This window comes from Cuculus canorus, chromosome 9 (assembly GCF_017976375.1).
Source record: "Cuculus canorus isolate bCucCan1 chromosome 9, bCucCan1.pri, whole genome shotgun sequence".
In the NCBI taxonomy this organism is placed as follows: domain Eukaryota; kingdom Metazoa; phylum Chordata; class Aves; order Cuculiformes; family Cuculidae; genus Cuculus; species Cuculus canorus.
The window spans coordinates 3511243-3524559 of record NC_071409.1 but is presented as its reverse complement, the minus strand read 5'-3'; the positions used below and the strand labels follow the sequence as shown (position 1 = coordinate 3524559).

General features: G+C 40.9%; 1 protein-coding gene across 3 annotated transcripts in view; it reads right to left on the bottom strand.

The window, feature by feature from the left end:
* Window positions 1–13317, bottom strand: part of ARMC8 (armadillo repeat containing 8) — a 71309-nt gene that overhangs the window by 38037 nt on the left and 19955 nt on the right. For all 3 annotated transcript variants that reach the window (XM_054074174.1, XM_054074175.1, XM_054074172.1), the window contains 2 exons: window positions 5728–5870; window positions 5532–5629 (listed from right to left, as the gene is read on the bottom strand). In XM_054074174.1, coding sequence (XP_053930149.1) covers window positions 5532–5629; window positions 5728–5870 — 241 coding nt within the window. The remainder of the gene's footprint in view (window positions 1–5531; window positions 5630–5727; window positions 5871–13317) is intronic.

Genomic DNA, 13317 nt, shown 5'->3' with positions numbered 1-13317 from the left:
CACAGAACACTGCAAACTCCAGGGATGTCAGCAAGCAGAAAACCTCAAAGCAGGCATGGGGTGGAGGAATCATTTTTCCTGTTTTGATCTCCTCCCCCAAAGAGGCGGGGCCCTAATTTACAAGCACCCACTGTTATACCTTGTTTTATAACTGTATTTTGTCCTTACGTTAAATTTGGTTCTCTCAGCTAACCAAGACAAGATAAGAATATATGTCAGCATTCAGGTTCTTAGGGAAAAAAGGAAGGCCAGAAGAGCGACAACTAATTATTTGCTAGTTGATAGGTGACTAGCTTGCACCAAACGATTTCAGAATCATCTTTACCAATCTTTTCATGATTCATCACCGTTATCACAGGGCCAGATGTGTACCATCTGGGTACCAAACAATGCTGTCAGCTCTGTGGTGGGCCTACAAAAGGCTGTAGGAGTTCCCCTACATCCCTCAAGATGGCTGAAAGGTTTTCACTCTGTTTTATTTTTAAACTTGAACTGGTGGAACTTCTTATGAAAGTCAGATTTCGGTGAAAAATGTGCAAGACTAACAGATTATTCTTTGTTAACTAAGAAAGCACTTGAAATCTATAAAAAGCACAAGATGGCAAGCTTCGTATCACTGGAAATTGCCCTGAAGCTAGAGACATGAAGATTTCTGACGCGACCTTTCACTGACTCTACTAGAACATAGCTTCCCTTATACTTGTTTATCTCCCAACCTAAGAGTAAAAATATATTCCTTTCATCATTGAAAAAAATAATAATTAAACTCTTTTATTCAATGCAGATGAACACATAACATCTCTCTACTGATATCTAACACCACAGAAGGAACAAACAAATTTTGATTCTGCATCCAAGCCAGCGACATTGCCATGCAATAGTTCAGTTTCACCTAAAACTTCAGCGGTATTGATCACATCAGTGTTGTTTTGGTTTTTTTTTTTTCCCCACAGATTGGAGTATTTTGGTAGAGATATCAGTGGTCAGAAATCAAGCTTCTTGCTGTTTGGAAGCTCCATGTTAGAGCTATTGAAACGGGAATAGAAAGGCATACATGATTTACCTAAGATAATGTTTTACTGACAGTGTGGTATCAGGGCCCAGTTTAAGTTCCTGGATAGGAAAGTGTTCACGCTGGATGATGAAAAGCAGTTTAATTTAGCATTTATGAGATAGGGCTGTTCTGATACCAAATATTTTGCGTCACTGTGACCCCAGCAATGATGTCTATATGATACAAGTGTTAATTAATCCTTGCAATCAACAGAGTAAGGGCTCCCTGAAATTCAATTCTAATCATCTTTACCAGTAAGGCACTTGTGACCAATACAGTACATGCGATGTATAGTTAACAGACCTACTGCTCATCCAAACACAATTCAGACAGAATTCAGAGTTGCATTTACTAGTTGGATCCCAGCACCAACCAACTTTCTTCATACTCCCTTTTAACATTAAAACAAAATTTGCAAGACTTTTTCTTAAAGCATTTCTTTGTAACAGAGCATTATTATTCTTTTTTCCAAGTCAGAGAACTGAAAATCTTGTCTTCATCCAAATACTATAAATTCAAGCTCTCTAAGCTAGAATTGACTGTTTTACAATTCTTGTTTTTAGGAAATGGTTTAGATGACAGAACATTTAGCCTTGCCATCATGAATGGGAGGAGCGAAGGAGTAAGGCACTAGAAGATGACCTAGATTCCTCCTTTAGCAGCTGTGTATCACTGAGCCATGGTGGAACACGTGTACACTCTGCAGCATGGTTTCACTGCTCGTTGAATACCTGGCGATTAACCAGTGTAATCAGCTTTGTCCTGCCAGCCTTGTCCTCTGAACTGTTCCTCCCCCCTTCATCAAGCCTGGTTGACCACCAGGAGATGTCAGGTTTTCCGTCTCAAACTTGAACAGCAAGCAGGCATGCCTCTCACTTAACACTGCCAGCTCACATAAGGTGGAAAAAGTAAGATTTCTCAAACTTCATTCATCATGGTCTCAAAAGCATGGATAACCTCATTCTGCTGCAGGGCCTCCATTCTCCAAGCTTCCCACAAGGACGGACATTCACAGCAGAGAATGTACCTGCTGCCTGTCTTTTTTCCTTCAAGGCCAGCCTGGGGAAGTCTCCAGCAGAGGAGGCAAATGATCACAACTAAGAACATCTGTTAACGCACCAAATGCCTTCACGGGCTGAAAAGCGTTTCTGCCACTGAAACCATTCTTTTTGTTTTAAATAGAATAGTGAGAGCTCTGCTACAGGCTCTCACAACTTAGGCCCTAGTGCTTGAATCCCTTCACCAAGATGAAATACATCCAGCCACACTGAGCTGGCCTAGTTCAGATGTACAAACACTTCCAAATACAATCTTACCATTTAAAACAAAGCATCTCAACAGGTCTTTCACACTGAGGCTCCATGTCATTCTTCACTTCCATTTGCAGGACAGTCCCTAAACCAGTCTCGTCTCCACAGGATGCATCTATCTGGCACAGCAGGTCTGGACACTTACTGTTCTGCACCAAACCTGCTGTGAGATTTCAGGATCAGATACTAAAAGCACGGCCTTTGAGAGAGCTCAGTGGTCACTCAGCTCCACACACACACAGAGGTGTCTGCACATTTTCTCAGTACAGGTCCCACACTCCTACAGGAAACGGCCCAAATGCCTCCACGTCTGATGAACGATTTTGCCTTTGGAATTGAACTTAATTGACCAAAACCAATAGCAGTTTATCCTTCAAGCTCCTCTCTATAAGAAAAGATTCAAGAGGACAAATCGGTTTTTGACACCTTGTGTTTCTGCCACCAGAAATATTCAGGTTACTGTGCATGATATGGTATTTTTTCAAATGAGTTTTTATGTTTATTCTCTCCCAAACCTATTACAAATAGAAATATTTTAAACAGCTCACTTTAAAGCCCCTGTGTATCCTGGATCTTAACTGAGTCATCCCCTAAAACCTCTAGAGTGACTGCAACACCCTTGGAGACACTGAGCCAAGTCATATCTTGTCTGGGAAATAGTCTTTGCCAAGGTTTGAGAGACAACATCCTCCACGCAGGCAAACCACAAAGAAATGTTGGGAAAAGTTTCCACCTTAGATAGAACTCAGAAATGAGCTTTTCAGAAGTATTCTCCAGAGCTGCTGGACAAGAGTGAAAAATCTATCGAGAAACCCAGTCTCTTACCTTTCAAAACAGAACCTGATAAAGGCAGAACTCGAGAGGCTGCTGAATAAAGCCCTTTCATTCATTCGAAATCTGAAGCTATCTGGAAATGGCGACAGTCTCCCTGGAGCTGTTGTGATCAGAAACAGAGGGAGCAGGATGGCTAAATAAGAACTTTAAGTTATTCCTGTTATTCTCAATGTTGAAAAACAAAGTATCTGCTCTAAAGTGTTGATTAGGCCCATAATTACTACTGTAATTACAAAGACAACTTACTGCTGCCTTGTGAAACACAGCTTGCAGCTATGGGGGTTCTGGCCATACCTTCCAAAAGACAGGAAAATGTCTATTGTTATCAAAGGATCTGCATTCATTAGCTTTCAAAGCATGAGTTTGGGTATTTCCACAACAGAAGCAAGAAAAAGAAGCCAATTCGCAGAAATCGAATCTCAAGGACAGTCATAAAATATTTAATTTTCAGGTGTCCGGCTGGAAAGGAAGATTGGAAAGTGGATATTACAGTTGAAACTAAGGAACAAGGGCGCCATCACCAGATGACTGTTTCCTGTAGCTATGGTTAACTAAGGAACCTCACATTTGCCTGAATAAGAAATATGGCAGCAGCCTTCTGACGTCACTGTGATGCAGCAGAGAAAGCAAAGGATGGAACACACAATCCAGTATCCAGGCATATTGTTTCCACGATGTTAGTGGTGATTTACACACTAATACTGGTTCTTTCACATTTCTGCACATACTTTTCCACTTTCTCGTCCTTCAATACATCAAATCTCTTCTCCAAACAGCAGGCAACTAATAGTCTCTGCTGACACTGGTCTCCAGGAAGAGGCGAGGATTGTTAATGGAGATGATCACCTTCAGCCCTGCCTTTGGATGCTGAGAGCAGGAAGTAGATGCCCCTGTAATTATGAGCTCAAAGGCCAACTCTGGGGAATCTGGGAGCATAAAGTGGAGTCAAAGGAAGGAGCAAGAGACACAAAGAGGAAACTCATGTCACACAGGAGAGGTGCCTCCAGTGGTCACAGATCTCATCTGCACTGAGGGTTTACTTGCTGAGCAACCAAAAACAACTGGAAGAAAGGCAGCCAACAGTGGAACTGGCTGGTTATCTACACGTACTAAACACAAGGATGTGCTGCAAGGAGCTGTAGAAAAGCTTCAAGGGATGGACTAAATAGCAGATGAAATTCAGAATAGGCATACGGTAAAATTGAGTCCACAGAAAAAACCAAGTTTTCATTCCAGAAGGAGGTTTGTAAATGTAAGAAATCATTACAAAAGGAATAGAGAACAAAACAGACATTGCTACAGTACAGTATCAAAACTAGACAAACACCATGAAAAAAACCTGCTGAAACACACAGAAATTGTCTCTGGCAATGATAGACACTCGCGAACCGCAGGGAAAGTAGGCACAGCTGGCCTCTGATTCGCCTTCCTTATGCAGGCCAAGTTTTTCCCAGGAAGCGACAGTCATCCCTTCCAGTGGTAGGACCAGAGTGGTTCACATTGTGGCTCCCAACTGCCCTTGGAAGCTGGACCTGTGGGGTGTGCTCCAGCCCGCAGACAGCTGCAACACTACCCTTTCCCTAGCAGAAAGAACCTGCTAGTACAGCACAGTTATCACACCCCAGCTTGCCTCATCCCTCACACTGGGACAGAGGAGAAAAGAGTGTAAATTCTTCTTTCTCTTCGTCCATGGAAGAGACGGTGACTGAATTTGGGCAAGGCCTTTGTGTCCAAGCCGCTGAGAGCCATCGCTGCCTTCAGACCAGGCTCCATATCGAGGCCTTTCCCCAGCCACTTTAGCAAGGCCAGTACCAACAGTCTGACTGCTCACATGCATCAATCTGGACTCCAGGTCACAGCAACAGTGGAGGCCAGTTTCTACCTTCCTGTCGGGCAAGTGTTAAACACACATGTTAATTAAAAGCGGAGAAATTTTGGAGGTGAATCTCTTCCACATGAAGCGCAAAAACAAAGCAAGCACCCTCCCATCTGGAGTGGGAGGATAGTGTCAGATCACGTTTGAAGTTTCAGAAAGTAACTTTTGCCAACAGAGCTGTGATAACACCTGTAAAGACCACTTAGAGACATTTTTTAACTCCTTAAGATGGCACACAAGCCTGGAAATTTTAGGGTTTTTCTGTATCGGCGCACAACCTCGCCAACCATCTCACAACAAACACTACCACAAATGTTAGGTGAGCCAGATGTCTTAAACGCAGACGAGATGTTAACATTGCCAAACAAGTCCTCACTGCAACTACAGACAACAAGACCTTCCGCTCCCACCAACTCCATGGGTTTTAAAAGGACAGAATAATCTGCTTACAACTTACTGTGTACAGCAGATCCTCTGGAGTTACAGGACTGATGAAAATGGTACGGAGACATCGTAGGCAAGCTTCAATAAACTTCAAATCTGGCGACAGCAATCCTATAAATACAGACAAAAGCTACTATTCAGTTCCATTACCTTTGCTTATTTGATTATTTTAGGAATATTCACTGAAAGATCCATGAAGGGAAAAGTACCTTGCAATAAGGCTGGGATAATATGGCAGTCTAGTAGGGATTTGACATTGTTCTCCGTCCCCATCGCAAGGCTTCCGAGGACCACTGCGCATTCTGTTCTCAGTTCTGTACTGGAGGTCTCTTGCTGAAGTAAATACAGCAACCTAGAAACAGAATTATTTTTAGAGGAAAACTCAGACAAAAGAGAATTTGTAATTCTAGTTAAAGAAACCCCAACAAACATATATCTGAATCCAGCTCTGTAACGAAGATGAAGTCTTTAAAAGAAAAACAAAGCCTGAACAAAAAAAGATTAATACTTTCTTAATCAGAACCTTTACACAGTTTGCGCCGCTACACAGATTTTACTTGCTTTTAGAGTAGAAAGATACCACACTGTTTTTAATAAATATGCAGTGCCACAGTACTGATATCCAAGATGAGGTCTGTCAGGATACCAGGAAGATACAAAACTTCAATTAAAGGAAACAAGTCCGTAGTTTGACGCCCGTGGGAAAAGCACCCTCATGCATCTCCCCTTACACCTAGGGACGCGATTACTGCTGTCATGACGGTTGTCATCTTTGGCAGCGGTTTCTTCAGGGCCACAGGTGCAAAAAGATTCCATCATCAAGTACAAGCATGGGGGCCAAGAATAACGTGAATTTTGAATACTGATTAATGATCCCATATGAAGAAAGCCCAGAAAAGCTTTACGTGCAGCAAGGCAGCTGAATCGTAGCTAAAGGGGTTCATTTCAAGCCTAAAACACATCTTGCCAAATGTGTATATTGGGTCTCAATCAGTCTGAGCTCTTCATGCACAACAAAGATACCTGGGAGCCCCTTTGGACATATTTGAGATTACATCAGTAGCTCCTGAATTGCAGCAGAGGTCACAGAACCCTTTCAGGCTCAATTTGAGTTGTATCAAGGGCCCAGATAGCAACCAGGTTCCCACCTCGCATCAGCACAGAAGACAACCACTTTAAGAAGAAACTCATTTAACCGAGGGTTTCCATGTTATGTATAAGGCTGAGCAAACCTGTAACAGGTAAGGCAACTTGGACATTGAGGTGCACTTCTCTCTGTACATGCAATACACGCAGTCACTCTTCTGGATACAGTGTGCTAAGACAGAAATGTCCACAGTTCAGTAAAGCACTGCTCTTTCTGGTTTGACAAGGACTCTCCTAAAGCCAGGCAACGTGCTGAAGCCTCCTCTAGGAGCAAAAACCCAGCATCTACTCCACTGCTGAAGGGATAGAACTAATTACTAATTACAGATCCCTGAAGAAAATACACCAAAAGCTGTCTTCCTAAATCCATGAGAAGGGAAAAAATAGTCAGAAACACAGTAGCTAAAGATAATTCTAGTAAACGGGACTGCACAAGGCCACAAACGGAAGTGCAAGCAACCCCAAAACAGACAGGAACACAGAAAAGTATATCTAACACACTCCAAATGTTCCCAATTACTTAAGGCAGGAGTTGCTTCTTGGGATCCCCTACAGTTGAAACCTGAAGCAAAAGGCCAGCAGATATAACTACAGCACGTCACTGGAAGAAAGCTACGAGATCAAAGGTCTCTTCAGCAAGAGCACTCATTACCACAAATGTCAGGCAGAAGATGATTTACCAAGCTCATAGAGAACAAGAACAGCAAATAATCTCCCAGTACTCCCTAACAATTTCTTTGGCTGAAAAGTGTTCTGACTATGAATCTGCTAGGAATCTACCTTGCTCTATTCACCTGTTTGATAGCAGACAGAAAGCAGAGGTGCATTAGTACCCCTTAAAGCACACATGTATTCCTTCTGAGATGGAGCTAATCTCATGGTGGAACGATGCTCCAAAACTCTAGCACATACTATGAAGACTGAATGCAATTTCTTCCTGAACACAAACAAAACAGCTGAAATGTAGCACAAAATTAACATGAGAGATGCAAGCAATCCCAAAAGCATAAATATCTTTTCTCCTTTCAGCTTCCTTCAGATTCAGAGAAATGGACTGGCATATATTCAGAATGGCACAGATTTCCAGAATCATTGCTGTTCTCTCTAATCCACTCCTTCCACAACCTTGTCAGAAAAAGGCAGCCAGATCCTTTGTCCCTGCTTATCTGTTTTATCTGAAAAGGCGATTTATCCCTGATGTTTAGAAACTTATTTTGTTTTTCTCATATAAATCTATTCCAGGGTAATCTACATCAATTTCGATTGCATACATATTATCCTTTAGTTTGTGTAATTTTCTCCTGAAGGCAACCAGCCAACTGTCTTGAGGTGCTTTGGCCCAGACTACTCACATGGCTCCGTGGGGGCTGATCTGCTGTTTGTTCTTCATTTTACTGTCAGCCCCTTTAACACTGACACAGCAAGGTATGTAAGAAGGCTCAGATTATCAAGAAAAGCCTAAGTCACAGATCATTTATGCAAACTTGTAATTAACTGCATATTACTGTATATAACTGTATAACTCTACATTATCAGCTTCTGGAAAAGGAACAACAGTGACACTTAAGGCAATTAAATTATATGTTTCTAAAGCTATAAATTGTCCTACTGTCTTCTTCAAAGGACCAGCTGTGCTATGTTCAAGGTGAAGATTAGTGCTGTTTCTCAAAGACTACAAAAGAAGCAAAACACAACCAACGTTATGCAAAATCATCCCAACGGAAAAAAGCATCCCACTTCCCAACCGAATGGACACAGTAACTTTGCATTATTACTTCTTTAAAGGCTTCTGTTCTCTGCCGTCTAGGAAGCTTCTGTGTAAACGTACCAATGCACTGAGTGATCCTGGCTAAAATCCATCCTTGAAAAGATGTTAAGTTTTTGCTGTACAATGAGCTACTCTGTGGGAAGTGCAAACTCATGTACTGTTCTAGCTCTGATTGACATTCACTAATTGCCAAGAAAAAACCCTTACTGTAGAAAATAATTTGTCAGAAATTACCATGAACAGATCAGAAGATGAATTAATTTATTGCAGTAACCTGTGCAGACAATTTATTTTAAAAGCCAAGGCTGGGATTTTCTTGACCCAGCTTACACACTCACATTTTGTAAGCTAATGTTGCAGAACAGTTTTCAACCTGTCCTATTTGTAACTCCACTGCTAGAAACCTTATCTTTTGCAATCCGCATCACTTTTATTTTATTATATATTTGCTATATATAATAGCAAAAATTTAAAATCAGCCCCTCCCAGTATTTAAAAAGACAGTTGAAAGATGTGACTTCAAAGATTTTAAACACAGACTGACAGGCTCACAGAGCAGCGAAGAACAGCCATCAGCAACAACATACATTGAACCTTTCAGCTCTGCGTCAAACGCAGCAGCGTTAGAGCCCTCCAGTGAGGGTACCTATAAGGACACAGCAAGGATCACCCATCCCTACACTGATATAGAGCAGATAGATTTAGGATGCAGGAACACAAAACTGACTCAGGTAGTTTAATTCAGCATATACAGAACAAACAGGCCATCAAGCAACATCAGACAACTTCCAAAGTGGGAACAAAAGGCTCTGTTTTCCCCAAATCCTGAACCATACCCCAAGACGAGTGCTTGGGCAGCTGGGAAATACGTCTTGCAGCGCTGAGGCAAAGAACCTGGCCATAAGCATAGGTCCCCTTCATGGGAGAAGGGCCTTACACATTGTTACTGACTGCTGCCAACTCGGAGATGTATCAAGCTTCCTTTTGGAATTCTTTGATGGAGCACTGTTACAGAAAATACTTTTTCTTAGGTCTGATGATTTAAGAGCCTCAACCAAGAAAAACCTCCAAAACCAAGAGAAAAGACTCAACCGATCCCATCACTATTTTCTAACACGCTTAAAAAGCCATTGAACAGGCTTTTCAGATGTGGGATTGTCCAAGGAATACTCAAGAGACTTCTCTGAGGTAAGTTTTGGTAAATAAGGATCTAATTACTAATTATAAAATGTCAGTAATAGTCACTTTTTGTTTTAAATAGCTCTCAATAACCTTGATGTCAATTTAGAAATGCAAGAGCATTTCCTTCCCTTGTCACTAGGAAGTGCTGAAAAACTGCTGAGATGCAGCTGCTCTGTACAAATCACACCAGCAGTCTCTTCCAATTAATAAAGACTCCAATAAATAATCTGTTCCTCATATCCAGTCATTTAATCACACAACAGAATCACACAGAACCATTTAGGTTGGAATGGACCTTTAAGATCATCGAGTCTAACCCTCAACCTAGTATTGCCAAGCCCATCGCTAACCCTGTCCCTAAACACCACATGCACACATCTTTTAAGCTCCTCTAGGGATGGAGATGCTACCACTGCCCTGGGCAACGTGTTAAAGTGCTTCACCACCCTTTCAGTGAAGAAATCTTTCCTAATAACCAATCTAAATCTCCCCTGGCGGAACTTGAGGCCATTTCCTCTTCCCTGTCACTTGTCACTTGGGAAAGAGACCAACATCCACCTTCCTACAATCTCCATTCAGGTTAATTGTAGGGAGCAATGAGGTCTCCTCTCCATCTCCTCTTCTCCAGACTAAACAATCCCAGTTCCCTCAGCCACCTCTCATAACCCCTGGGCTTCAGACCCTTCCCCAGCTCTATCGCCCTTCTCTGGACACTCTCCAGCAACTCCATGTCATGTCCTAAAACACTTTAAAGTGTTTTTTCCAAAATCCAAAAGCACCTTAAATTCTGAAGTTGTTCTACTCCAAAGAAAATAATTGCTATTTTCCTTCCCATTAACACTCCACACTTCCAAGTGATATTACAGCTACATTAAAGAGTGAAAATGAAGCACAATGACTATAACCTACAGTCTATGTGTTTAAAATAGAAATCTTTAACTAAGCTTTATAATTAGTGAAGATCAAAATTTAAGTTCATATTTTACACATAATAAGTTTTTGAAATATTAATCATATCCTTTTCTAGATCTTTAAAATACATTGGTGTTTCAGATTAGGTTTTCCATGGAGCTAGACATCCATATTATAGCATTTTCTGTTCCTTTCCTTAAGAGAGGACTTGCACCGAGTAACATTGAAAATTAAGTAGTTGAATCACAAATTATGAGAAGTTTCAAGTGTGGAGAACCCTTATCATTGATGAAGATGAAACTGCGCATTAATAAACTACTGTTAAACATTAAGGACAAAGATCCCATCCTTCTACTGTCACAAGAACCACAAGAACAGCACACTAATGTAATCCAGGATGGGTTTGTTGTTCCCAGGGTCTCGCACAAACAAATCCAGCAGAGACGTCTGTTTTATAATACACTCCTCCCAGGTATTAACATTAAAAAGATAAAAAGGCAGAACAATGACATGCACATGCAGGGGACAAAAGGAGAAGTTCTCATTTGGATTTGGGAAATTTAATAAAAATTGCATAGGCACTTGTTTATAGTTTATGTTTATTTTTTAAGAACACTATGTCCCCGCTGAACCCTGATCTCTTATCTCCAGCCTCAGTCCTTGTGAGCCAGCCATTTGACTTCTACCAAAACTGCAGGAATGCTGCAGCGAGGCCCTGCTACAGCCACCATTACCCACTTTCGCAGAGCCTGAGAGCTTCAGGAGGAAACAAAAGCACCAAACAGACATTGAAAACAGCAGAAAGGTGCTAATGCTCTTGTTGACTCACTTTTCAGCCAACAGTAAAGCTCATTACAACACAAGAGGAAATTAAATAAACCTAATGGAAAGATCTTGCAATAACTTCATCAACATTAATCCAAGGTTTGATCTAAGTAGTTTAAAACAAATTTTTTAAAACACAATTTTTTTTACTTTTTCAAGTTTCTCAAAGGCTTTGCTAAGATATTTTCCTCTAATATTTGTATAGAATACAACTCTTTCCATTAGTCTCTGCAGTTCAAAGAGCAATTAATTAGCTGATGAAACACTCTTTCTCAAACGTCAGTAACAGTATCCAGGCAATCATATCTGAATGAGGTAGGACAGTAAATCCACCCAGAGAGATACTTCACAGTGAAATCCATGAACAACTATGTCTAGAAAGCAAAAACAGGGTCAGCTGGAGACAATGTACTTTGAACAACAGACAGGGATTCATCTAGGAAAACTACACAAAATTCTATAGAAAACCTTCATGGAAAGTAACTGCTGAATAAACGGCAACTACGGCATTTTTGCAAGCAAAATAAACAGTTCAGATTTCCCATTCTTATGAAGATTAGAGATGGGTGCGATGCACAGTTGTGCACTCTAAGACAGACTTGCATGACTTAGACCTCACGAATTCAGTCTGAACACAGATTGCACAGTTCGCTAAAAATAACCGAAATTCTCTCTTGGACATTCCACCTCACTTAAAAGTTGTCACTAAAATCTCTGAAATGTTTAAAACACCTGGCAAGGAGATGATACCCAGCTGTTAGTAAAAACACTTTCAGCAATTCATCAAGCCCTATACACACATGGAAAAAGGGCTCAGGGAAACAGTTTGAGGTTTAATACTGCAAATCTTAAGATAGCTTTTATCAAAGTATATGAATAAGTTAAAGCTTCAACTCAACCATGATTATATGGACATTTATTATTAATCTCCTCACAAAACAGATGAATGCACTATTTGCTGGAACAATCACGATTCCTTTTTCAACCCTGGAAGATCCTTGTCTCCCAGTTCATTGCAAGAAGGCCTGAAAACTACACCCTGGAAACATGCAAGAGATTTGCATGACCACATGCACCAAGCATAAAACACATCTGCACGAATACATCTTTCATGCATAATAAAGCTACAATTCCAGAAATTAAGACTTCCATTGAAACCATACCTTCACGGATAAGGAAGAGAATCCTTACACTAGCTAAGGATGTATTCAGAGCTGAATACTCCAGCAAGCGCTAACACATCCTGTTTGAACAGGAGATGATTCCATCTACCAGATGCTTGCATTTCTACAGGATGGCTGGTCCACTAGGAGTAGCATTATAAAAGACAGTAATTAAAATAATTTCTAGAACGAGTGCCTGAATTCAAGGATAACCCCAAGGCAAAAGCAGACATATAAAGGCAGTTCTTCACCAAGCTGGATTATAGAATCACAGAACAGATGATGTTGGAAGAGACTGATAGAGGTAATCAATTTCTATCCGCTTCTCAAAGCAGGATCAATATTCCAGCTATCCCAAGTTTTCCAAGACACAAACTAATAAGCTTACTTTCTTGGTGTTAAACTAAAGTCACACTTGCTATATACACAAGCCTCTCTATTCCCAAAATACCCCAAAAGAGCAAGTTTGTTGCTTATCTTCTACTTAAACAGTAAATGAATGTTTTAACTAAGAACACTCTCTGAGTAACTCCAAAAGCTGAACGCAACAGGGCAGTTTTTCACTGTGCAGTCCTCTTGCAGCAGTCACCATCCCACTATGAAGGATTCAATATGTACAGGTGCTCTTCTGCCAAGCTCCATGTAGGAGCAAGTATCAACATCATGGGTCATCTATGAATTTGTAATAGCATGTACTTAAATACAGAAATCCTCAGTATACTTTGTGAGCTATGCAAAAACATTCTGCCTACGTTTCCCTTTTAAATCTCAAATCAAAAGGAACCCACACTCAAATGCTTCAA